Source organism: Schistocerca nitens, chromosome 3 (genome assembly GCF_023898315.1).
Source record: "Schistocerca nitens isolate TAMUIC-IGC-003100 chromosome 3, iqSchNite1.1, whole genome shotgun sequence".
Taxonomy (NCBI): domain Eukaryota; kingdom Metazoa; phylum Arthropoda; class Insecta; order Orthoptera; family Acrididae; genus Schistocerca; species Schistocerca nitens.
In genome coordinates, this window is record NC_064616.1 from 37,296,513 (window position 1) to 37,324,407 (window position 27,895).

Below are 27,895 nucleotides of genomic sequence, written 5' to 3' on the forward strand. Positions count from 1 at the left end.
ACCGCTGAATGTTATTAGATGAAACTTTCTGATGGTAAAATTGGCAACCTTGGTGACCAGGACCGCCAAATTTTCGAAAGAAATAAAAGCAAACAGAATCAATTTTGTTCATTTCAAAATGCCATTGCCTCTCTATACTTATTGTTCCGGCGTAGCCACAAACGGCGGAAGAGCAGAGAAGGCTGTGAAGAAAGGGCGGCCAATGGTGCTCGGAATCAGACCGCGTTGCACCAGGCGTGCCCCCTGCACCAAGTGAATATATACGCCGCTCCTGCTAGTCTCGGACGCTTAGATCGGTCCGAGTCTGCAACATGTTTAGTGCTTCGCTATCAGAGTGTATTGTTTTCGTGTCGCCTCTCGCTAGCGTCATTTGCTACAGTCAAGTTAAGTATTGTCAATTCGCTTTCTGGAAATAAAAATAAATTAGTTGATTGAATTATTGTATAGCTTTCCGAGAACGCTGTATCCCGTAGGCACCCTATTAGTGACGTGTGGGTAAGACACCACACTTATGGTTCTAAGAGCAGCGTTCAATGAAAGCATTTTTATTATTCAAACGCATGAAATGCACAGAAATTTAATTGTACATTTGCGAATGGTGTGAGAGAGGAACGACTTTCGGTAACCATTTGCAGCATTCTCTGATTTTAACTGTAACGGTTATTTACAGTGATACTAATGGAAGTTATATGTGACTTGACACTTCCTGGGCGTGCGCTCATAGAATTTTCATAGTACGCTTCTCTGTGATGTAAACGCCACTCTTGTAGCGTCTGCTATTGGACTTCAATGAGCAAGTGGGTGATGCTCTCGATATGAGTAAATGGACTTGTGACGAAAGGCTGAGGAAAAATGAAATTCTTTGTACAAAGAAATTTGGACAATGCTATCACCGGATGGCGTCCACGGACTCTGTAATGACATTAACGATCTCTACAAAAGTTTCAGGCACAATACGTGCCTGTTTGAGCATCATTGTCAGAGTGACAACAACTACGAAAACTCCATTAAATTCGGGTGTGCAGACGCGTAAATGCAGCTTCTCCTTCTAATATTTCGCCTGTGTATTGTTCAGCCACTTTCAGAGTGAGCTAAAGGACTGACGCCAGCCGGCCGGAGTGGCCGAGCGGTTCTGGGCGCTACAGTCTGGAACCTCGCGCCCGCTACGGTCGCAGGTTCGAATCCTGCCTCGGGCATGGATGTGTGTGATGTCCTTAGGTTAGTTAGGTTTAAGTAGTTCTAAGTTCTAGGGGACTGATGACCTCAGATGTTAAGTCCCATAGTGCTCAGAGCCATTTGAACCATTTGACTGACGCCACAGCACTTACCCCATCCAAATATTAGAAGAAGAAGCTAAATTTATGGGACTGCACACCCGAAATTTAACGAAGTAACATCTACGGCAGTCTATATACGTCACCGATGCTCATATTTACAGTCTGCATCTGCATTTGCATTTAGAAATTTCACACGATAGTCTCATCTCCCTGTATATTTTAAATTAGTTTACTTGTTTCTTTCGCCAGTTTTCGTTATTTACTTTAGAGAGTTAGGATCTTTGTGTTAACCAACATAGTTCTATCCATTACTGGCTAGAAGAAATGAAGAATTAAAGATTCGTACACATAAAAATTGATTTATTTTAAATACGAAGGTGAAAATCTACCCTATATATTTAAGAAATGTGGTAACTCATTTCCAGAGACCTGGCTATTCGAACTGTTGAACGAGTTACCATAAGTACTTGTGTTTCTCTGATATCTTATTTCGTTGATGTCCAATAAATAGCTATGGAAATTTGTCTGAGATCAGATTAAAAGAGTACGAAGCATTTTTCTTTTCACTTGTTACCGACAAGAACACAGGTTTGCAACCAGCCGCGTTAGGAATCGACAAAAGTTGGCCAATCTTTACATATTTTACCTTCTTTCTTGTATACGTGGACGAATTCTTTTCCTCTTATGATAAGAGTAGAATTTTGCACTAGAACTTATAGAAAGGTTTGCAGTGTTAGTATATGACGAATATCACTTTATTTTTGGTGTACATATAGGTCTGTCGAGCGATGTGTGTATATACAGGGTGGTCCATTGATAGTGACCGGGCCAAATATTTCACGAAATAAGCATCAAACGAAATCCTACAAAGAACGGAACTCGTTAAGCTTGAAGAGGGAAACCAGATGGCGCTACGGTTGGCCCGCTAGATGACGCTGCCATGGGTCAAACTGATATCAACTGCGTTTTTTAAAATAGAAACCCCTATTTTTTATTACATATTCGTGTAGTACGTAAAGAAATATGAATGCTTTAGTTGGAGCACTTTTTTCGCATTGTGACAGATAGCGCTGTAATAGTCACAAACTTATAAGAACGTGGTATCACGCAATATTCCGCCAGTGCGAACGGTATTTGCTTCGTGATACATTACCCGTGTTATAATGGACCGTTTACCAATTGCGGAAAAGGTCGATTTCGTGTTGATGTATGGCTATTGTGATCAAAATGCCCAACGGGCATGTGTTATGTATGCTGCTCGGTATCCTGGACGACATCATCCAAGTGTCCGGTCCGTTCGCCGGATAGTTACGTTATTTAAGGAAACAGGAAGTTTTCAGCCACATGTGAAACGTCAACGACGACCTGCAACAAATGATGGTGCCCAAGTAGGTGTTTTAGCTGCTGTCGAGGCTAATCCGCACATCAGTAGTAGGCAAATTGCCCGAGAATCGGGAATCTTACAAAGTCGGTGTTGAGAATGCTACATCAACATCGATTGCACCCTTACCATGTTTCTATGCACCAGAAATTGCATGGCGACGACTTTAAACGTCGTTTACTGTTCTGCCACTGGGCACAAGAGAAATTACGGGAGAATGACAGATTTTTTTACACGCGTTCTATTTAGCGACGAAGCGTCATTCGCCAACAGCGGTAACGTAAACCGGCATAATATGCACTATTGGGCAACGGAAAATCCACTATGGCTACGACAAGTGGAACACCAACGACCTTGGCGGGTTAGTGAATGGTGCGGCATTATGGGAGGAAGGATAATTGGTCCTCATTTTATCGATGGCAATCTAAATGGTGCAATGTCTGCTGATTTCCTACGTAATGTTCTACCGATGTTACTACAAGATGTTTCTCTGCATGACAGAATGGCGACGTACTTCCAACATGATGGATGTCCGGCACATAGCGGTGCGGTTGAAGCGGTATTGAATAGCATATTTCATGACAGGTGGATTGGTCGTCGAAGAACCATACCATGGCCAGCACGTTCACCGGATCTGTCGTCCCCGGAATTCTTTCTGTGGGGAAACCTGAAGGATATTTGCTATCGTGATCCACCGGCAACGCCTGACATGCGTCAGCGCATTGTCACTGCATGTGCGAACATTACGGAAGGCGAACTACTCGCTGTTGAGAGGATTGTCGTTACACGTATTGCCAAATGCATTGAGGGTAACGGACATGATTTTGAGCATTTATTGCATTAATGTGTTATTTACAGGTAATCACGCTTTAACAGCATGCGTTCTCAGAAATGATAAGTTCACAAAAGTACATGTATCACATTGGAGCAACCAAAGTAAAATGTTCAAACGTACCAACGTTCTGTATTTTAATTTAAAAAACCTACCTGTTACCAACTGTTCGTCTAAAATTGTGAGCCGTGTGTTTGTGACTATTACAGCGCCATCTATCACAAAGCGAAAAAAGTGGTCCAACTAAAATATTCATATTTCTTTACGTACTACACGAATATGTAATAAAAATTGGGGGTTCCTATTTAAAGAAACGCAGTTGATATCCGTTTGACCTATGGCAGCGCCATCTAGCCTGCCAACCATAGCGCCATCTGGTTTCCCCCTTCAAGCTAGACAAGTTTAGTTCTTTGTAGTTTTTTCGTTTGACGCTTATTTCGTGAGATATTTGGCCCGGTCACGTTCAATGGACCACCATATATATATATATATATATATATATATATGTGTGTGTGTGTGTGTGTGTGTGTGTATAGGAGATTGCACTAGGGCTTTGTAGTTGAAGAGTCAGATTGATTTATGTGTCTTCTGTAATATGAGTGACTTCAAGCGAATGCTTAAATAACGCCTTCAATAAATTAACGGCCGTTTCTTTTTGCCGTATCAGTCCATATGTTCTTGTTCTCTGCCGCAGTAACCATGATGTTGATGGGACTTTTTTCACCTATATCTACATGGACACTGTGTAAATCACACATAAGGGTCTGGCAGAGGGTTCATCCGAACATCTTCACAATAATTCTCTATTATTCAACTCTCGAACAGCGCGCTGAAAAAACGAATACCTGTATCTTTCCATGGGTGCTTTGATTTCCCTTATTTTATTATGATGATCGTTTCTCCCTATGTAGGTCAGCGTCAACAAACTATTTTTGCATTTTGAGGAGAGAGCTGGTGATTGAAATTTCGTGAGAAGATCCCGCTTCAACGAGAAACGCCTTTGTTTAATGATGTCCACCCTAAACGTCCGTGACTCTGTCTTCCCCATTTCACGATAACACAAAAAGTGGTGCTCTTCTCTGAACTTTCTCGATATACTCCATTAATCATATCTGTTAAGGATCCCACAAAGCGCAGCAGTACTCCAAAAGAGAACGGACAGACGGATTGGAGTCAGTTTCTTTAGTCCATATGTTGCATCTTCAAAGTGTTGTACCAATAAATCGCAGTCTTTTCGCCTTCCGCACTATAATTTTTATGATTTTTTTCCAATTTAAATTGTTCTAATTCCTAGGTATTTAGTTGAATTTACGGCCTTTAGATTGGACTGATTTATCGTGTAACCGAAGTTTAACGGATTTCTTTCAGCACTCATGCGAATGACCTCATACTTTTCGTTATTTAAGGTCAGTTTCCAATTCTCGCACCATTCAGGTATCTATTCTGAATCATTTTGCAATTTGTTCTGATCTTCTGAGGACTTTACTAGGCGATAAACGACAGCACCAACTGCAAAAAACCTAAGACGGCTGCTCAGATTGTCTCCTAAATCGTTTATATAGGTAAGGAACAGCAGAGGGGTTATAACACTAACTGTTTTACTCAATGACCTTCGGTCAGTTACTACAAACTGTAACCTCTCTCACAGGAAATCAACTGAGACGACCCCCCCCCCTCCCCCACCCCTGAAGCATGGACCTTGCCGTCGGTGGGGAGGCTTGCGTGCCACAGCGATACAGACACGGTGCAACCACAACGGAGGGGTATCTGCTGAGAGGCCAGACAAAAGTGTGGTTCATAAAGAGGGGTAGCAGCCTTTTCAGTAGTTAAGGTGGCAACAGTCTGGATGGTTGACTGATCTGGCCTTGTAACATCAACCAAAACGGCCTTGCTGTGCTGGTACTGCGAACGGCTGAAAGCAACGGGAAACTACAGCCGTAGTTTTTTCCGGGGACATGCAGTTTTACTGTATGGTTAAATGATGATGGCGTCCTCTTGGGTAAAACATTCCCGAGGTAAAATAGTCTCCCATTCGTATCTCCGGGCAGGCACTACTCAGGAGAAGGTCGTTATCAGCATAAACAAAACTGGCGTCCTACGAATCGGAGAGTGGAATGTCAGATCCCTTAATCGGGCAGGTAGGTTAGAAAATTTAAAAAGGGAAATCGATAGGATTAAGTTAGATATAGTGGGAATTAGTGAAGTTCGGTGGCAGGAGGAACAAGACTTCTGGTTAGGGGAATACAGGGTTATAAATACAAAATCAATTAAGGGCACTGAAGAAGTAGGTTTAATAACGAATAAAAAATAGGAACATGTATAAACTACTACGAACAGCATAGTGAACGCATTATTGTAGGCAAGATAGACACGAAGCCCACGCCTACCACAGCAGTGCAAGTTTATATACCAACTAACTCCGCAGATGATGAAGAGATTGAAGAATGTATGATGCGATAAAAGAAATTATTGAGATAGTTAAGGGAGACGAAAATTAAATAGTCACGGGGGACTGGAATTCGATTGTAGGTAAAGGAAGAGAAGGAAAAGGACTGGGGGTACAGAATGAAAGAGGAAGCCGCCTGGTATAATTCTGCATAGGGCATAACTCAATCAAGCTAACACATGGCTTAAGAATCATGAAAGAAGCTTGTATACGTGGAAGAGGCCTGGAGACATTGGAAGGTTTCAGATAGATTATATAATGATAAGACAGAAATTTAGGAACCAGGTTTTAAATTATAAGACATTTCGAGAGGCAGATGTAGACTCTGACCACAATTTATTGGTTATGAACAGTAGATTAAAACTGAAGAAACTGCAAAAAGGTAGGAATTTAAGGAGTTGGGACCAGGATAAACTGAAAGAACCAGAGGCTGTAGAGAGTTTCAGAGAGAGCATAAGGGAACGATTGACAAGAACAGGGGAAAGATGTACAGTAGAAGAAGAATGGATAGCTTGGAGAGATGAAATAGTGAAGGCAGCAGAGAATCAAGTAGGTAAAAAGACAAGGGCCAGTAGAAATCCGTGGGCAACAGAAGAGATATTGAATTTAATTGATGAAAGGAGAAAATATAAAAGTGCAGTAAATGAAGCAGACGTAAAGGAAAACAAACGTCTCAAGGACAAATGTAAGGATGTCGAAGCATGTATCACCAGGGGTAAGATAGACACTGCTCGCAGGAAAGTTAAAGAGATCCTTGGAGAAAAGAGAACCACCTGTATGAGTATCAAGAGCTCAGATGGAAAACCAGTCCTAAGCAACGAAGGGAAAGCAGAAAGGGTCTATTCAAAGGTGATGCACTTGAGGGCAATATTATGGAAATGGAATAGGACGTAGATGAAGATGAAATGGGAGATATTATACTGCGTGAAGAATTTGATTGAGCATTGAAAGACCTAAGTCGAAACAAGGCCCCAGAAGTAGACAACATTCCATTAGAACTACCGATAGAATTGGGAGAGTCAGCCCTGACAAAATTCTTCTATCTGATGAGCAAGATGTATGAGACAGGCGAAATACCCTCAGACTTAAAGATGAATATAATAATTCCAAGAAAGCAGGTGCTGACAGGTGTGAAAATTACCGAACTATTAGTTTAATAAGTCACGGTTGCAAAATACTAAGACGAATTCTTTATAGACGAATGGAAAAACTGGTACAAGCCCACCTCGGGGAAAATCAGTTCGGATTCCGTAGAAATGTTGGAACACGTGAGTCAATACTGACCATACTGCTTATCTTAGAAGATAGGTTAAGGAAAGGCAAACCTACGTTTCTAACATTTGTAGACTTAGAGAAAGCTTTTGATAATGCTGACTGAAATGCTCTGTTTCAAATTCTGAAGGTGGCAGGGGTAAAATACAGGGAGTGAAAGGTTGTTTACAATTTATACAGAAACCAGATGGCAGTTATAAGAGTCGAGGACACAAAAGGGGACCAGTGGTTGAGAAGGAAGTGAGACCGGGTTGTAGCCTATCTCCAATGTTATTCAATCCGTATATTGAGCAAGCAGTAAAGGAAACAAAAGAAAAATTCGGAGTAGGAATTAAAGTCCATCGAGAAGAAATAAAAACTGTGAGGTTTGCCGACGACATTGTAATTCTGTCAGATACAAAAAAGGACGTGGAAGAGCAGCTGAACGGAATGGACTGTGTCTTGAAAAGAGGATAATGGAATGTAGTCGAATTAAATCAGGTGATGCTGAGGGAATTAGATTAGGAAATGAGACACTGAAAGTACTAAATAAGTTTTGTTATTTGGGAAGCAAAGTAACTGATGACTGTCGAAGTAGGGAGGATATAAAATGTAGACTGGCTATGGCAAGGAAGGCGTTTCTGAAGAAGAGAAATTTGTGACATCGAGTCCGCCTGCCTAGCTGGGTGGTAACGAGCTTGTCTCCCATGCAGCGGGCCCAGGTTCGATTCCCGCTCGTGGACTGGGTGTCGTGTTGTCCTCATCATCACTTCATCCTCATCACCGGAACATAAGTCACTCAAGACTTGCATTTGGCGGCCGAACTTCGCCGGTTGGAGCCTCCCGGCCAACAGTGCCATACTCACTTTTTTGTGTAACATCGAGTATATATTTAAAGGTCAGGAAGTCTTTTCTGTAAGTATTTGTATGGAAATGAAACAAGGACGATAACTAGTTTAGACAAGAAGAGAACAGAATCTTTCGAAATGTGGAGCTACAGAGGAATGCTGAAGATTAGATGGGTAGATCACGTAACTAATGAGGAGGTACTGAATAGAATTGTTGAGAAGAGGAAATTCTGTCACAACTTGAATAGAAGAAGGGATCGGTTGATAGGACACGTTCTGGGGCATCAAGTGATCACCAATTTAGTACTGGAGGGAAGCGTGGAGGGTAAAAATCGTAGAGGGAGACCAAGAGATGAATACACTAAGCAGATTCGGAAGGATGTAGGTTTCAGTAGTTATTAGGAGATGAAGAGGCTTTCGCAGGATAGAGTAGCATGGAGAGCTGCATCAAACCACTCTCTGGACTGAAGACAACAACAACAACAACTGAGACGACATTCCATAAGCAAGCAATTTGATGATAAGCCGCTTGTGAGGTACAGTGTCAAACCCCTTCTGGAAATCCAGAAATACAGAATCAATTTGAAATCCCTTGTTATTGACGTTAATGATATGGGTACGTAATATAGTAAATTACTCCTACTGCCTTTCTTGAATATTGGTGTGACCTGTGCAACTTTCCAATCTTTGGGTGCGGTCTTCCGTCGAACGAGCTGTTGTATATGATTGTTATGTATGGAGCTATTGCATCAGCATACTATGAAAGGAACCTAGTTGGTACACAGTCTGGACCGGAAGACTTATTTTTACTAAGTGATTTAAATTGCTGCACTACTCCGAATATATCTGTTTCTAAGTTACTCACGTTGGCAGCTGTTCTTGATTCGAGTTATGGAATATTTACTTCGTCTTCTTTGGTGAAGGAATTTGGGAAGGCAGTGTTTAGTAGCTCTGCACTGTCATTGATAGTATGTTCATTGACATTGATTGTGTCTTGCCACTAGGAGACGTTACATACGACCAGAATCTCTTTGGATTTTCTGCCAGGTTTCGAGACAGAGTTTCGTCGTGGAAACTATTATAAGCATCTCACATTAAAGTCCGCGCCGAATTTCGACCTTCTGTAAGATAGCCAATCTTGTTGATTTTGCATTGGTTTAAATCTATTATACTTTTTTCGTTGTTTCTGCAACAGTGTTCTGACCCGTTTAGTGTACCAAGCATTTTAAACTACAGCACGCCATGTGTGGCCAAATAACTACGTATACTCACCGATGGTGGTGACGACGGTGCTGGAGAAGAAAAGCGACTGTCCGAAGCTCCAGTTTGGTTCTCCAGAAGCATTCTTGGCTGCGGAAACCCCTCTGTTGCTCGCGCGCACCACTTCCTCGATCAGCTCCTCCAGGGCCTCATCTGTAAACAACAATAAAATTGTTATTACTATATTTGTTTTTTAAAATGCAACTACACTGAGTCGCCAGAGAAACTGGTATATTCAAATACAAACATATTTAAACAGGCAGAATACGGCACTGCGGTCGGCAACGCCTATATAATAAAAGTGCCTAGCGCAGTTGTTAGATCGGTTACTGCTGCTAAATGGCAGGTTATCAAGATTTAAAGAGTTTGAACGTAGTGTTATTTTCAGCGCACGAGCGGTGGGACACACCATCTCCGAGGTAGCGATGAAGTGGGGATTTTCCCGTACGACTATTTCGCGAGTGTACTGTGAATATCAGGAATCCGGTAATCACTGCTGCACTGTCACTGTGACCGGGAAAAGGTCCTGCCAGAACGGCACCAACGACGATTGAAGAGTGTGGGGTAGATCGTCAGAGACAGAGCATCTCGTGTTCCTGCTGATAATAAGGCGAGTATACCGTTCGTTTGTAATATAAACTACTGGCCATTAAAATTGCTACACCAGGAAGAAATGCAGATGATAAACGGATATTCATTGGACAAATATATTATACTAGAATTGACATGTGATTACATTTTCACGCATTTAGGGTGCATAGATCCTGAAAAATCAGTACCCAGAACAACCACCTCTGGCCGTAATAACGGCTTTGATACGTTTGGGTATTGAGTCAAACAGAGCTTGGATGGCGTGTACAGGTACAGCTGCCCATGCAGCTTCAACACGATACCACAGTTCATCAAGAGTAGTGACTGACGTATTGTGACGAGACAGGTGCTCGGCCACCATTGACCAGACGTTTTCAATTGGTGAGACATCTGGAGAATGTACTGGCCAGGGAAGCAGTCGAACATTTCCTGTATCCAGAAAGGCCCGTACAGGACCTGCAACATGCGGTCGTGCATTATCCTGCTGAAATGTAAGGATTCGAAGGGATCGAATGAAGGGTAGAGCCACGGGTCGTAACATATCTGAAATGTAACGTCCACTGTTTAAAGTGCCGTCAATGCGAACAAGAGGTGACCGAGACGTGTAAACAGTGGCACCCCATACCATCACGCCGGGTGATACGCCAGTATGGCGATGACGAATACACACTTCCAATGTGCGTTCACCGCGATGTCGCTAAACACAGATGCGACCTACACGATGCTGTAAACAGAACCTGGATTCATCCGAAAAAATGACGTTTTGCCATTCGTGCACCCAGGTTCGTCGTTGGGTACACCATCGTAGGCGCTCCTGTCTGTGATGCAGCGTCAAGGGTAACCGCAGCCATGGTCTTCGAGCTGATAGTCCATGCTGCTGCAATCGTCGTCGAACTGTTCGTGCAGATGGTTGTTGTCTTGCAAACGTTTCCATCTGTTGACTAAGGGATCGAGACGTGGCTACACGATCCGTTACAGCCATGCGGATAAGATGCCTGTCATCTCGACTACTAGTGATACGACGCCGTTGGGATCCAGCACGGCGTTCCGTATTACCCTCCCGAACCCACCGATTCCATATTCTGCTAACAGTCACTGGATCTCGACCAACGCGAGCAGGCTACAATCCGACCTTTATCAAAGTCGGAAACGTGATGGTACGCATTTGTTCTCCTTATACGAGGCATCACAACAACGTTTCACCAGGCAACGCCGGTCAACTGCTGTTTGTGTATGAGAAATCGGTTGGAAACTTTCCTCATGTCAGCACGTTGTAGGTGTCGCCACCGGCGCCAACCTTGTGTAAATGCTCTGAAAAGCTAATCATTTTCATATCTTCTTCATCTTCGTGGTGTAGCAATTTTAATGGCCAGTAATGTATTTTTACGAGCTTGCAACAGGAACAACGGATAATTGTGTAGTTACTAGATTACTTTTGTAATTTCTTGCGTGATCGAGTGCTTACTAGGCACAACCTTTTATTTTAATAACAGTATAGCGTACAGTACCGCCGTTGTTATCGACCTCTATATCGACCGTCGTATGGTACAGGCTTCTCTTTGTTTTGATTATTATAGCTTAGTGTCGGATAGACCGTCAGAGATAGAGCACTTCGTGTTCCTGATGCTAATAAGGCGAGTACACCGTTCGTTTGTTACATATTTTTATGAGCTTCCAACAGGAGCGACTTATTTACAGATACCTGTGTAGTTACTAGATTATTTTTGAAATTTCTTTCGTGTTCGAGTGCTTACACGGCATAACCTTTTATTTTAATAACAGTGACGCGCGCAGTACCGCCGTTGTAATCGACCCTCGCATCATATAGGCTTTTGTTTCTTTTGGTTAGTATAGTTCAGTGACGGTTAGACCATCAGTGAGATAGCACTTCGATATTCCTGCTGCTAATACGTCCAGTACACCGTTCGTTTGTTACATATTTTTACGATCTTCAAACAGGAGCGACTGCAGTAATGGATAGGAACTGTGATTGCTGTGTACAGATGTGAGCTGAGTTGACGGCCCTTCGTTCACAGCGCCAGGCTGCGTTGGCTTCCGTCACACAGCTTGAGGCTGCTGCCAGGGGGCGTCGCTGTGGGGGATCGGACGCGGGGATGCGAGGGACGTCGAGCACGTCTCACATATCCCCCGATCGGTCCACAGCTGTGGCCGCCCAGGTACTGCCTGTACTGAGGTTGACCTCTCATCCGATGTCGAGTGGGAGATCATACTAAAGTCTGGCAGGCAGCGAAAAACTTTTCGAGGGGCCAATCGTAGGGCCTCCCCAGTTCGTTTGACGAACAGGTTTCAGGCGTTATCTGTGGCTGACCACGTCTCTAAGCCAGATTCAGTCGTCCAGCCTGTTCCACAGGAACCTTCTCGGCCCACAAGGTCTGGGCATTCACAGAGGGTGGGTTTGCTGGTAGTTGGGAGCTCCAACGTTAGGCGCGTAATGGGGCCCCTTAGTAACATGGCTGCCAAGGAGGGGAAGGTAGTCAGTGTGCACTGTCTGTGCATACTGGGGGGAGTCATTCCGGATGTGGAAAGGGTGCTTCTGGATGCCATGAAGTGTACAGGGTGCAGCCAACTGCAGGTGGTGGCTCATGGCGATACCATTGACGTGTGTCGCTTTGGATCGGAGCAGATTCTCTCTGGTTTCGGGCTGCTAGCGGAAATGGTAAAGACTGCCGGTCTTGCTTCCCAGATTAAGGCGGAGCTCTCCATCTGCAGCATCGTCGATAGAACCGACTGTGGTCCTTTGGTGCAGAGCCGAGTGGAGGGTCTGAATCAGAGGCTCAGGCGGTTCTGTGACCGTGTAGGCTGCAGATTCCTTGACTCTGGGGTAGTGGGTTTCCGCTTATTGGGTCACGAGTCCACTACACACAGGCGACGGCTGCACGGGTAGCGGGGTCTGTGTGGAAGGGACTGGGCGGTTAGAGGGTGTCAGGGAACCAAAGAAAGGGCGTTCGTCTAAAAGGGGGCAGGTAAAACACAGTAAGGTAGTTGTAGAAACGATCGGTACTGTACTTGTAAATTGTCGTAGCTGTGTTGTGAAAGAGCCGGAGCTAAAAGCCCTAATAGAAAGCACTGAAGCTCAAATAGTTATATGTACAGAAAGCTGGCTAAAGCCGGAAATACTTTCAGCCGAATTTTTTTCAAACTATCTAACAGTGTTCAGAATGGTTAGATTAAATACAGTTGGTGGTGGAGCTTTTATTGCTGTCAGAAGTAGCTTGCCTTGTAGTGAAATTGAAGTAGATAGTTTCTGCGAAATAGTATGGGTAGAGGTTATACCTGACAATCGGACAAAACTGTTAACTGAATCGTTTTACCGACCCCCGACTCAGAAGATATAGTTGCTGAACATTTTAAAGAAAACTTGAGTCTCATTTCAAATAAGTACCCCGCTCATACAATTATAGTCGGTGGTGACTTCAATCTAACCTCGATATGCTGGAAAAATTATCCGTTTAAAGCCGGCGGCAGGCATGAAACATCATCCGAAATTGTACGGAATGCTTTCTCAGAAAATTATTTTGAACAATTAGTTCATGAGCCCACTCGAAGCGTAAATGGTTGTGAAAGCATACTTGACCTCTTAGCAACAAATAATCCTGGACAAATAGTGAATATCGTGATGAATCAGGGATTAGCGACCACAAGGCAGTTGCTGCTAGGCTGAATGCCGTAACACCTACAACCACCAAAAAGAAACGCAAGGTATATCTATTTAAAAAAAAAGCTGATAAAAATGCTCTTAACGCCTTTCTAAGAGATAGTCTTCTCCCCTTCCGATCTGATCATCTAGAAAAGTTGTGAAATGATTTCAAAGAGATAGTATCGACAGCAGTTGAGAGATATATACTATATAAATTAATAAGTGATGGTACTGATTCCTCATGGTACACAAAACGGGTCAGATCACTGTTGCAGAAGCAACGAGAAAAGCATGCCAAATTTAAAAGAACGTAAAATCCCCAAGACTGGCAAAGTTTTGCGGAAGTTCGAAATGACTTCATGACTTTACAAGACGGTAAATGACAGCATCATGTGCAAACAATCTAAGACCGCTACTTAAATTGTCTCCCATGTCGTTAATATAGATCAAGAACAATAGAGGGTCTATAACACTTCCTTGGGGAAGCCGGATTTTACTTCTGTTTTATACGATGACTTTCCGTCTATTACCACGAACTGTGACCTTTCTGACAGGAAATCACGAATCCAGTCGTACAACTATGGCGATATTCCATAGGCACGCGTACTTCAATGCGAGATGCTTTTAATAATTTCCACAACGAAATTCTGTCTCGAAATCTGGCAGAAAACCCAAAGAGATTCTGGTCATACATAAATCACGCAGTGGCAAGACGTAATCAATACCTTCACTGCGGGATAACAACCGTGAAGTCACTGATGATAGTGCCACTAAAGCAGAGTTATTAAACACGGTTTTCTGAAACGTCTTCACCAAAGAAGACGAAGTAAATATTCCTGAATTCCAATCAAGAACAACTGCCAAGATGAGATACGTATAAGTATATATTCTCGGTGTAACAATGCAGCTTAAATCACTTAATAAAGCTAAGGCCTCCGATGCAGACTGTATATCAGTAGGTTCCTCTCAGAATATGCTGATACAATAGCTCCATTTTTAGCAATCATATACAACCACTCGCTCGCAGAAAGATTCGTACCTAAAGACTGGAAAATTGATCAAATCACACCAATACCCAAAATGGGAAGTAGGAGTAATCCGCTGAATTACAGGCCAATATCACTAATGTGGATTTGCAGTAGGGTTTTGGAACATATACTGTATTCGAACATTATGAAGTATCTCGAAGAAAACGATTTATTGACACATTGTCAGCACGGATTCAGAAAATATCGTTCTTGCTAAACACAACTAGTTCTTTATACTCATGAAGTAATGAATGCTATCGGCAGTGGATGTCAAATTGAGTCCATATTTTTAGATTTCAAGAAGGCTTTCGACACGGTTCCTCACAAGCGACTTCTAACCAAACCACGTGCGTATGGAATATAGCCTCAGTTGTGCGACTGGATTCGTGATTTCCTGTCAGAAAGGTCACAGTTCGTGGTAATAGACGGAAAGTCATCGTGTAAAACAGAAGTAATATCCGGCGTTCCCCAAGGAAGTGTTATAGACCCTGTATTGTTCCTGATCTATATTAACGACATAGCAGACAATCTAAGTAGCGGTCTTAGATTGTTTGCAGATGATGCTGTCATTTACCGTCTTGTAAAGTCATCAGATGACCAAAATGAATTGCAAAATGATTTAGATACAATATCTGTATGGTACGAAAAGTGCCAACTGATCCTGAATAAAGAAAAGTGTGAAGTTATTCGCATGAATACTAAAAGAAATCCGCTAAATTTCGATTAGGCGATAAGTCACGAAAAACTGGAGACTGTGAATTCTACTAAATACTTAGGAATTACAGTTACAAATAATCTAAATTGGAACGATTACATAGATAATGTTGTGGGTTGAGCAAACCAAAGACTGCGATGCATTGACAGAACAGTTAGAAGGTGCAATAGGTCTACTAAAGAGACTGCTTACACCATGGTTGTCCGCCCTATTCTGGAATATTGCTGTGCGGTGTGGGGTCCGCATCAGGTGGGACTGACGGATGACATCGAAAAAGTACAAAGAAGGGCAGCTCGTTTTGTATTATCGCGAAATAGGGGGGATAGTGCCACAGACATGATACGTGAATTGGAGTAGCAATCATTAAAACAAAGGCGTTTTTCGTGACGACGAGATCTTCTCATGAAATTTTAATCACCAGTTTTCTCCTCCGATTGCGAAAGCATTCTGTTAGCACCCACCTACATAGGAAGAAATGATCATCACGGTAAAATAAGAAATCAGGGCTCGCACAGAACAATTTAAGTGCTTGTTTTTCTCGCACGCCGTTCGAAAGTGGAACGTTAGAGAGACAGCTTGAAGGTGGTTCATTGAACCCTCTGCAGGCACTTTATGTGAATAGCAGAGTAATCACGTAGATGTAGATGTGAAGAGAATCGTTCAACGTCGCAGAAGTGCAACCCTTCTGCAAACCTGCGTGTTTCAGTGCTGCGCCATCAACAAGCGTCAGCGTGCGAACCACTCAACGAAACATCATCTATATGGGCTTTCAGATTCGAAGGCCCCCTTGGTGACTGCACGACACATAGCGTTACGCCTCGCCTGGACCCGTCAACACCGACATTGGACTGTTGGTGACAGGAAACATGTTGCTTGGTGGGACGAGCCTCGGTTCAAATTGTATCGTGCTGATGGACGTGTACGGGTATGGAGACACTTCGTATGAGTAAAGGGCTGATTGCGTTTAACAAGAACGATGTTTTCTAAATCTGTGCTAACTGTGTGACAGTAGACTGTTCTCTTGGAGGTAATGCATGTCAACAGGGGACTGCTCAAGCTGGTGGAGGCTCTGTAATGGTGTGGGGCTTGTGCAGTTGGAGTGATATGGGACCCCTGACACGTCTATATACGACTCTGACGGGTGACACGTACGTAAGCATCCTGTCTGATCACCTGCATCCATTCATGTCCACTGTGCATTCCGACGGACTTGGGTAATTCCAGCAGCGCAATTCGACACCCCACACATCCAGAATTGCTACACAGTTGCTCCAGCAACACCCTGCTGAGTTTAAACACTTCCGTGGCCACCTAACTCACCAGATATGAACATTATTGAGCACGTCTGGATTACCTTGCAACGTGCTGTTCAGAAGAGATCTCCACCCCTCGTACTTTTGCAAATTTATGAACAGCGCTCCAGGATTCGTGGTATCAGTTCCCTGCAGCAATACTTCAGACATTAGTCGGGTCCATGCCACGTCATGTTGCCGCACTTCTGTGTATTCGCGGGGGCTCTACACGATATTAGGCAGGTGTACCAGTTTGTTTGGCTCTTTAGTATAACACGGATTTTCTGCAATGAAAAGGATAGTTTTAGAAAAATTTTAACCTTGCCTTAGACATCTAAGATTGCTCGTCACAAATCAATGAAAAAAAGGCAATAAAAATATACACACAAAAAAGAAAAATTACAGAATCCGATACTCAGAACTTATGTAAAGATTGCACCTTACCTAGTTATCAAACCGAGTGAGGTGTTTAGAGGGGAGAAGGTTTAACTAAGTCTAAGTACAGGGCTGTTCATAAGTACCTCCAAGGTTTCAGAAGACGACTGCTTGGATCCGACAAGATATACAGAAAGTGACACATATCACTGCACAGAGCATTTCTCCAAGTTTAGATTCGTAATACGCGCCATGATGTAGTTGCAGAGCACGCCAGTAGAGGGTAGGGGTGCCAGGACACGTAAACAAATCGTGCTCCGTATTTCCCTATCGAATTCGTTCGCGTTTGCAGACAGACAACACAGTGATCTGATTTTCAAAATGTATTGCTGTCGCGCCTTCCTGGGCAACTCCTGCCAGAGACGTCAACAAATTGCACATACGTATTGATATTTGCCACGTCACAAACGTTGGCCATATTGAAAACCTGCAATGTGAGTTAAAAACTTGGAGGGATCCTCTATCGACTGTTACGTATCTAATTGCTGTATGTCCTGTAGTCCCCTTCCCTCTCTCCTCCAGTCGTCTTCTGAAATCCCAGAGATACTTACGAAGAATGAGGCACTTAGAGATAAAATTAGGCGAGGCAGCGCAGCGGTTAGCATTGGAGCAGTAATAAGATCCCCAAAAGACATTCTCGAATTGAGTTGTTTATTGAAACTTCCTGGCAGATTAAAGCTGTGTGCCCGACCGAGATTCGAACTCGGTCGGGCACACAGTTTTAATCTGCCAGGAAGTTTCATATCAGCGCACACTCCGCTGCAGCGTGAAAATCTCATTCTGGAGTTGTTTATTGTTTCCCTAAAACACCTGAGATGCACGATGTGATATGTTCTCGAAAACATGCACTCGTTGTTTTTGACCCTCATCCTTGTGCAGTCCGAGTTTAGATTCTGTCTTAATGACCTCTTTAACTTTATTTCTTCCTGGTTTCCTTCCTCCTTTCTTTTGAGAGAGGAAACTGCCATTCAAAAATGTGTAGATCAAATGCAGCGTTATAGTGATTGTGCAGCAATGTGTAAGAACGAACAGAAGCACTGTTTGATCTTTCGACACAAACACGTGCAGCTGGCACTCAGACTTCCTCTATAGTTTTTACCCTCTACATCCCCCTCTAGTACTATGCAAGTTATTCCCTTATATGTTAATATATGTGCTACCATCCTGTCCCTTCTTCTTGTTAGTGTTTTCCATATGTTCCGCCGATTCTGTGGAGAGCCTCCCCATTCCTTATCAGTCCACCTAATTTTCAACATTCTTCACTAGCAGCACATCTCAAAGGTTTCGATTCTCTTCCGTTCCGGTTTTCTGATAGTCGACGTCTCACTACCATACAAACGTCCATTCTCATAAATTTCTTGATCAGATTAGGACCAATGTTTGATACTAGTAGAGTTCTGTTGGCCAGGAATGCCCTTTCTGCCAGTGCTAGTCTGCTTTTCATGTCCTCTTTGCTCTGTCCGTCATTCATTATTTCGCTGCTTAGGGAGTAGAATTCCTTAACTTCAACGACTTCGTGATCTCCAATTCTGATGTTAAGTTTCTCTCTGTTCTCAATTCTTCTACTTCTCAGTACTTTCGTTTTTCTTCGATTTACTCTCAGTCCATATTCTGTATTGATTAAACTGTTCATTCCATTCAACACATCCTGTAATTCTTCTTGACTTTCACTGAGGATTGCAATGTCATTGGCGAATCGTATCATTGACATCCTTTTACCCTGAATTGTAATGCCACACTTGAACCTTTATCTCATTTCCATCATTTATGCTTCGAAGTATTGATTGTACAGTAGGGGTGAAAGACTACACCCTTGCCTTACACCTGCCGCGCGGGGTAACCGAGCGGTCTATGGCGCCTTGTATCGGTTCGCGCAGCTCCTCTCCGTCGGAGGTTCGGGTGCTCCTTAGGGCCTGGGTGTGTGTGTTGTCCTTAGTGTAAGTTAGTTAAAGCTAGGGTAAGTAGTGTGTAAACTTAGGGGCCGATGACCTCAGCAGTTTGGTCCCATAAGACCTTACCACAAATTTCTCCCAATTTTGCCTTACACCCTTTCTGATTCGAGCACTTCGTCCTTGGTCCAGTCTTACTGTTCCATCTTGGTTCTTGTACACACTGTATGTTGCCTGTCTTTTCCTGTACTTGGAACCCGTTTTTCTTAGAATTTAGAACATCTTGAACCATTTTACATTTCGAACGCTTTTTCCAGGTCGACAAAGCCAACGAACGTGTCTTTACTTTTCTTTACTCTTGCTCCCATTATCAACCGCTGGCACTTTAAAAAACAACTGTACGAGTACACAGACAGAGTTGGCACCGTGGAGAGTTATTATCTGGTGGTCGAACATGCAGCTAGCAGACAAGCGTTTCATTTATGTTGTGACAGGAAGTAGAGCCATAAACATCGAACTGATGTACCACCATAAGTTACAAGCAGATATCATCCTAATTCAATCACGTTTCTTGCTGCTGATCGGATCTTGTACCAGAGTGGGACAGTGAAGCTGACAAGAGATGGATAATATGTTAGATGGTGTGCCGTTTGCCCACCAGTGATAGAGGACATCAGTAACCGCTCCTCCACGTTCTTTAAAGAATCGAACTGCCATTTATAAAACTGCTTGAGAGCACTGATTAATGTGTTAAATGTTTGATGTTAAACATCTAAAACCTTTATGGTTGAAGACGCACAACCCTATAACTATGTTTAGAGTTTGTTACAAGTCATTAAGTGCTCTCATTATGAAACAACGGATATTAATAGTCGTCTCGGACTGTAGGAGATTTGACATGCGATTTTATTTATAGTGGCCATATTGAGGAGATCATTAACAGTGAAACTTGGTATATCTGATATTATTGCAACATATATTTGAGTGTGGACACTGCTTTTATGAGTGGTTTCGAACTGAAACAACTGGGCAGTATGGAGTTCTGATACAGATCTTATTAATTTTAGGCTTATTTTGATTCGTTATTTAGAACTACAATTTGTTCTAGGAATTATGAGTTCATGGAAGATTCGATATGTGGGATTGTGTCGAGGAACAAAAGACAATTTGGTTTCAAATGTAATGCATGAAATTATGAGTGACTGAAACCAATATGTACTAGTGGTTCCAAAGTGAAACCAACTCTTCAAAAGAACTGATTGTTTACTTATTGCAAAGTTATTCTTGTATTCATCGTTTACTGTGATTATAACTATTAATTTTGTGAAAAATTTTAAAATTATATTTTTTTCGCATTGTTAGAACATCACGGGTTAAGAAAAACTAGTTTTTCGCGCATCTAAATGTTTTTGGCGTCATATCTCCTGAAGTGTGCGTCGTACAATTTTGCAGGCACATTCAGTGGCGTATTTCGATACTGTCTGCAAATTGTGTGGCGAAAAGAGTTAGTAGTAAACAAGCAATAAATTAAAATGTCATGCCTGACGCTGCAGTTTTAATGCATTGACAGTGAAAATATAGCAAGCGATAAGCTTTCTCCACTTTCATTATTTTGTGAGGGGTCTTGAACAGCCAAAATGGTCACATAACCCTTGGCAGTAATACGACCTTGCGGAGCAACCGTGGGGCACATGGAATTCCACGACGTGGCTGTCCAAATCATCACCGAACCCCCTCTGTGATTCACTCTCGTTGCGTATACTCGACCAGAGTGCGAAACAAGACTCATCCGAACAAATGGTATTCTTCCATTGCTCCATAGTCCAGGTATTATGGCTCTGGCACCCAGTTTTCCTGTCACTTTTTGGAATTCCAGCTCGCCCTTCGTGCTGTTTTGGTGGTGTCAGGGTTTGGGAGCTCGCAGTTCAGTTCTGCAGTGAGTTTTGCAGCTGTCACAATCATGATCATGCAACACACGCTTTCGTTCACGTTGTGACTTAGCGGATGATGTTTCTTGCTTTCCCTGTATGGGGTGTAAATCTTCGATACGGTGACTTTCCGATACCAAACGCTTCCGTTCCCTCGATTACGATACACCCATCATATGAGCACAGACAATTTGCCGACGTTCGAATTCACTTAGCTCCGACATAATCCGCTCACAACTACATAGAACACTGTTATGACCTCCACCGACTCTCGCAACGTATTGGGAACTGCCTGCTCCTGTCGAACTGCACCAAAGGGATCGCTGAGCTTAAAGTCACGGATCACCACCAACAGTGTAGTGCCATCAGTCTGTGGGACACTTTGGAGTATTGTAGATTATAATCCACTACAATCGTGCTATCTCTATCATCAAAAACTTTACACAACGCCCTTCCCTCCAATTTTCGCCCAAATATTGATGGTGAAAACTCCTTGCACCACCAGGATTCGAACCGCTGTACCTCCAAGTCAAGCGCCACGCACAGTCCTTCGTTAAGGATCCCGGCTACGGAGGACGGTTGTCCACAAGTATATCATGTTTTTATGGCAAATTATCAGCAACGACTATCGTTCAACCTGTAGATAGAAATTATTCAAGATTGCTTCGTAGGCCGTCAGCTTCTGCCAAACTGTTTTAAAGAATCAGAGTTACAGTGTTTTTTTTTTTTTTTTTTTTTTTTTTTGGGGGGGGGGGGGGAGATGATGTAAGAATTGTTGGAAATTGTACGTACATCTTCTTATATAGGAGATTGTGAGATTGTGAGTGCCAACATAGTGAGCCCCCGGTACACTTGTACGTTGTCTGAGCAAATCCTTCCCTGGAATTGGGGTTACATCGGATGGCAGCTGTGAACTGCAAATCTCAATGAGCTTTTTTTTCTGTGGGAACGCATCAACTCATTTCGATAGAAATCACAGAGGACTTGCTGGTTAGAATACTATATGCCTATCTTTTCGTTTGTTAGTCCAGTACATACCGGAACGTAGCAGTTTAGACGGTGTTGTGATGCATTAATCAAGGCTGATGATTTTCAGACTGGACAGCGACTCTGAACTGAACCTTTTTATTTTTTTCATTGTTTAATTTTGGATATGAACATGCAGCGCGTTTCTTTGTTGTTGGGAAAGAGGTATGCGCTGTATGTACTGCAGTCATGTCTTATGCTTCTGGTGATGATGATGTGTTTTGTCCAAATACAGTAAGGTCTTTAGCGTCAGTACTAAAATTTTATGAGACGAATGTGGTTAAAATAGATTTCACAGAATTATAAAACTTAGCTAGAATTAAAAATTATAAAACGCCCTAAATCACAACAACACCACACACACACACACACACACACACACACACACACACACGACAGTAATGTAGTGCTTCAGGTCTAAAACTTCCACTAAAAAGGAAAAGGCAGCGGAAAGAATTAAAATAGCAGATAGCTATGACTTTCAGATCACTAAGAAAGAGAACACACTCTGCAACATTCTAAAATCTTCACCCTAAAATCTTAGCCTGGAGTGCAGTGAGTACACAAAATTTTTAAAGCTGTGCCACTCTCGTCTCGTCGTCAGCTAAAATAGAGGCAGGTCTGCACCTGAATTTGCTTCTGCCCTCTCATCACAAAATATAGAATACACTTGGTAAACATGTGGTGTACACTGATTTGGACACCACAGGGATCACATGTTGGGGGATCCCCCCGGCGGAGTATGAAGCCGAAGTAGTACCCTATTCACAGGCGGGTCAGGATTCATTAATCCTGTTTTAATGACTGGTATGAGGTACGCCACGACAGAATAATACTCATTCTTCTGTATTAATGGAAATTGATTAATGGTTTTGTTAATTTTACAAGGGTCAGCAAGGCTTCTGTTTCTTTCGGAAACTAAAATAGGGCAAATCATCGTGATCGGACCAATCGTTCTGTCAGATTGGTTTCTACTCCTGGTCAAATCGTGACCAAACCAGATGTCATCGACTATTTGGTATTGAAAGTATCAGCCTGAAAGTCGTCAGCTCACCTGCTCCATTTCCTAGAGCTGATAAAGGGCGTACTGTGTAACTGAATTAACGCTACGAACGTAAAGTGTACTAACGGAAACCACATGCCTTCCCGATATTGTTTTCTGGATAGCTTGAGGCAGCCTTGACGTAAAAGGTAATGTGATAAGACCAAAACCCAATACAAATATCACAGCGATGGTACACCTTCTCGATGAGAGAAGGAACCAGCTTTATCGGTTTAACGAGGCTAACGAATCGAGCACGTAACCGCAAGCTCTCTCACCCCACCACGCCCCACAGCCATCGCCAACTGTGCCCCTCCTTTCGTAGTTCTAATTAAGGTTTACTTTACTAATAACAGTTACGTACTAATTTTTGTATCTTGACTTGCCGTCGGCGCTACACCCGTTCGTTGCCGTGCACTCCTGATTGCCGGCTTCATACAAGGTGCGTAAATAGGTCCGCTTTGGACTCGCCCGTCTTGCACGCAGCGAAATCGATAGCTTCCTGCAAGTGGGTCGCAGCGGCAATTCCTGCAACTGAGGAACCAGCAAATGCTACGAACTCTCTGCTGATTAGTTTGTACTGACAGTTCCTACAACTGCGGAACCAGCGAATACCCTCCAAGTGACAAACTCGCCACTGATTAGTCCTTAATGGCTGGTTGCCTGGGATTGCCCCCATTCGGTTGCTATCAGCGTCCGCAATATAAAGAGGGCCTTGTTGTCTCTTAATTACAACGCATTACGTAATCGTACTCTTTCACTTCTCACGTTTTTTACATAATATCCTTAATGTGTATAGCGATAAATGAAATATACATTTTGAGTTGCGAAGAATGCAATAGTAGGTCGATGGAAATGCACATTACCTTTACAGTGCCTTTATAAGGCACAGGAGGATGTTCATTAGCTGGTGGGAATAAGAAAATGTATACAAACACTACAGACTCGTCATTTGATCCAAAACGGTTTCCAACAAACAGCAACACACATTTTTCAGTAATTTACCAGCAATCATAAAGAAGTGTAGCTATTATTTTAGTAGAGCCAGAAAGACTAACTAATCGGCAACATTTTCTACTCCATCACCGAATTTCTTGGAAGAACCAACTGGTGTGTACAAAACGAGCCAGAAATTTACCGTCAAAATTTCGGGGGTTGTTCAGGAACATTTTCTAAGTATTTTGTAAATGTCACTTGTGGCCTGCGGTGGCTCGTTATACAGTAATTGCATTTCGTTTGACTTCTACACCCCATTTAACTTCGCTGATGTATTACGTTGAAAATTTCTGGACAAAATTACAAATGTATGCGCTGTATGTGTTCGAAACACACTTGTTCCGTACACTGACGGTACTTGCTGTTGGCATGGGTATTCGCCCTCATGTACGCATTCATTACTGCTCGGCTCTGTCGCTAGTTTGTTTTTCCGCCAGCGTTAGGTGTAAGTTATCAGCGATACACAGGAATAGGGATAGGTTTAGTGACCGATATGCACCTCGAGCAGAGGTTCACTGAGTGCAGTGGAAGAGCGGCACCGCGACGCTGTACGAAGCCGTTCCCCCGGCCACAGCAAGCACGTCACACAACTTTTGGTTCGCGTGAGTATTGTTGCATTCGTCTTGTGTTTCGTGTTGCACGTTTTGGTAGTTCCATGTTACAAACTTTTTCATTGTTGGAAAGGTGTTTTCACAAAAATATAAGTAACTTTAGCAATACAACGAATATTACCCTGTAGCCGGTCGGAGTGGCCGTGTGGTTCTAGCCGCTACAGTCTGGAGCCGAGCGACCGCTACGGTCGCAGGTTCGAATCCTACCTCGGGCATGGATGTGTGTGATGTCCTTAGGTTAGTTAGGTTTAATTAGTTCTAAGTTCTAGGCGACTGATGACCTCAGAAGTTAAGTCGCATAGTGCTCAGAGCCATTTGAACCATTTGAATATTACCCTGTAACCAGCCACTACAGACCACGGGTCCGTTATACCAAAATACTCGCAAAATGCCCCTAACAAATTCCTAAATTTTTCTAGAGGACTTCGGGATCACTCTGCATATTATTAATATCAAATAACACGAGTGCTACGTAATAATCAACTTCTGCGCATCTTAAGTACAGTAATATGACAAAAATGAGCAAACATTGTAAACTCTTGTCTATTTGTTGATGATTGGCTAGGCATTATTTTATGTTCCTTAATATGCCTGTATCTGGACACCGATGGCAACTGTTATATTAATCTGAAAATGAAAATGAATTTTAACGTGTTTGACTTGTTCCAGACCATATCACTGTTGATCTGTGAATTGAAATCAAATCTAAGAAAAAATATGCTCCAAATCTAGGTGCGTCCCCTCATTGTACCTCTATGGAATGAACAACACAGCTGATCTAATGTAATCTGAACTCTACAGGACTGGAAATCCATAGTTTTCGCCAGTGAATCTAGATTTCACTTGGTACGAAATAATGATTACTTTAGCGTGTGGTGTCGGCCACAGGCAGTTGTGAGCTCTAAATATCATCAAGTCACTGTGAAAAATAGTGAGGCGTTTATTAATGTTTTAGGCACTAAGATAATTGACCGTGAACACAATTTCGCGCTTTCTGGATATGATATAGAACTCCCTAAATTCTCTAACTGCAACAAACACGCTGTTAGGACATGGATGAAGATAATTTCCAGGCATTTGACTGGATTAGTCCCTGTCATATCAAGTTGCTGTATTTTGAGGGCTCATAGGAGCTCATGAATTATAACTGGTGGGCGTACTATATCGTTTATACTGCAGTGTAAATGGCTCGAAATATTATGTAAGGATGTGCCTTTATACATTTTGTTCCACGAATACAATTCGTTAACTTACCAGTCAGATACTGAATTTATATTTGGTCATAAAGATACATGAAAGATGTAGGCAAATTGTACAAGTGGGCCTAAACAGTTTTCGCTTCAGCTAGTTAGTCAACAAACGGATACAACATTTATACACAACCTACACTACACCAGATATTGATAATTTGGTCTGAGACAGTTTAAACATGTTTGTTCGATGGTGGTTCTCCTAAAGCGAAAATGAGTGAACCAGGATTCATTTTCGAGCTAGGTTTTGTCGCAGAATATATTATTTAAACCTGTTCGTGGTTTGTCAAGAATAAAACTCTCATAATCTACTTCCGTACAATAATATTAACGGATTATCGGAATGACAACGGTCTCATGGGGAACCTAAAGTCAATGTGCTGAATCAAATGTCACTAATGCAGCACCTGTATATAACATGTGGTTGATGATTAATTTACACAGTATCCGTACCTCACTCTACTAACTCCATTCCACGACCCCTGGAAGGCTGTAATAGGAACTTTGAACACCCTGTAGGTGGGCGGCGGCTACCCGACATTTAACTGCCGGAGATTCATGTTAAGAAGTTAATTTGCACCTCCTTGTTGTGACTTGGCAAGACAGCCAAGCCACTAGGAGATAGCCGAAAGGCACGCGTTAAAGTTCACGCAGGCTGGCGTGAGGTCTGGAACAGGTAAAGTAAGTATACTATCAAGAAAAGTACGTAGCTGCTGGAATACTTAACTTTAATCCATAATTGGTGAACATCGGTCTGACTGTACATGCATCCCAAGATAAATAACAAATGATAATGGCGCCTTGCTAGGTCGTAGCAAATGACGTAGCTGAAGGCTATGCTAACTATCGTCTCGGCAGATGAGAGCGTAATTTGTCAGTGAACCATCGCTAGCAAAGTCGGCTGTACACCTGGGGCGAGTGCTAGGACGTCTCTCTAGACCTGCCGTGTGGTGGCGCTCGGTCTGCAATCACTGACAGTGGCGACACGCGTGTCCGACGTATTCTAATGGACCGCGGCCTATTTAAAGGCTACCACCTAGCAAGTGTGGTGTCTGGCGGTGACACCACACTCCTGAAGTGTAACTTTACGATATGTTCCAGAGGCTCTTACACCCTGCTTGGAGCGAGAGAGCTATCAACACTAGACTTCAGCCTTTATGACGTCTAAACACAAGGTCCACTGTGGCGGACAGTAATTGAACGAATCGGACTTTATGTGGTGAATGCTTCAGGAAATCGTCAAAAGTGAGAGCGAGTGCTCCTGCTGGGTGGTATTGTAAGACTAATTTCCAAGAAGAGTATAGCATATCGTTTGGTTTGGCACTATTTTCTATTGTCACCGTAAACTGACATTCCTACAAACAACTAGGACACTTTAACAAGCGAGGTCTTAGAGAAATCTTCAGAGATATTATATTGACATTATCTGGCCGATTTTACGACCAAATACCTCCCCGCTGAGGTATCGTATCGATGATGGCGTCCTCCTCTACACAAATGAACGAATTTAACTGTCACTGATATTTTGATTAAAATTAATAATTATAAATTAAGGAGACTGTTGTTGTTGTTGTAGTTGTTGTGGTCTTCAGTCCTGAGACTGGTTTCATGCAGCTCTCCATGCTACTCTATCCTGTGCAAGCTTCTTCATCTCCCAGTACCTACTGCAACCTACATCCTTCTGAATCTGCTTAGTGTATTCATCTCTTGCCTCCCTCTACGATTTTTACCCTCCACGCTGCCCACCAATACTAAATTGGTGATCCCTTGATGCCTCAGAATATGTCCTACCAACCGATCCCTTCTTCTAGTCAAGTTGTGCCACAAATTCTCTTCTCCTCAGTCCTATTCAATTCCTCCTCATTAGTTATGTGATCTACCCATCTAATCTTCAGCATTCTTCTGTAGCACCACATTTCGCAACCTTCTATTCTCTTCTTGTCCAAACTATTTATCGTCCATGTTTCACTTCCATACATGGCTACACTCCATACAAATACTTTCAGAAACGACTTCCTGACACTTAAATCTATACTCGATGTTAACAAATTTCTCTTCTTCAGAAACGCTTTCCTTGCCATTGCCAGTCTACATTTTATATCCTCTCTACTTCGACCATCATCAGTTATTTTGCTCCCC

The 27,895-nt window shown here is 42.7% G+C and overlaps 1 protein-coding gene across 1 annotated transcript in view; it reads right to left on the reverse strand.

Annotated features, from left to right (window-relative positions):
- LOC126247985 (potassium channel subfamily K member 1-like) overlaps positions 1-27,895 on the reverse strand; it is a 238,112-nt gene that overhangs the window by 65,009 nt on the left and 145,208 nt on the right. Inside the window, exon 2 of the mRNA XM_049948557.1 lies at positions 9,308-9,448. Coding sequence (XP_049804514.1) covers positions 9,308-9,448 — 141 coding nt within the window. The remainder of the gene's footprint in view (positions 1-9,307; positions 9,449-27,895) is intronic.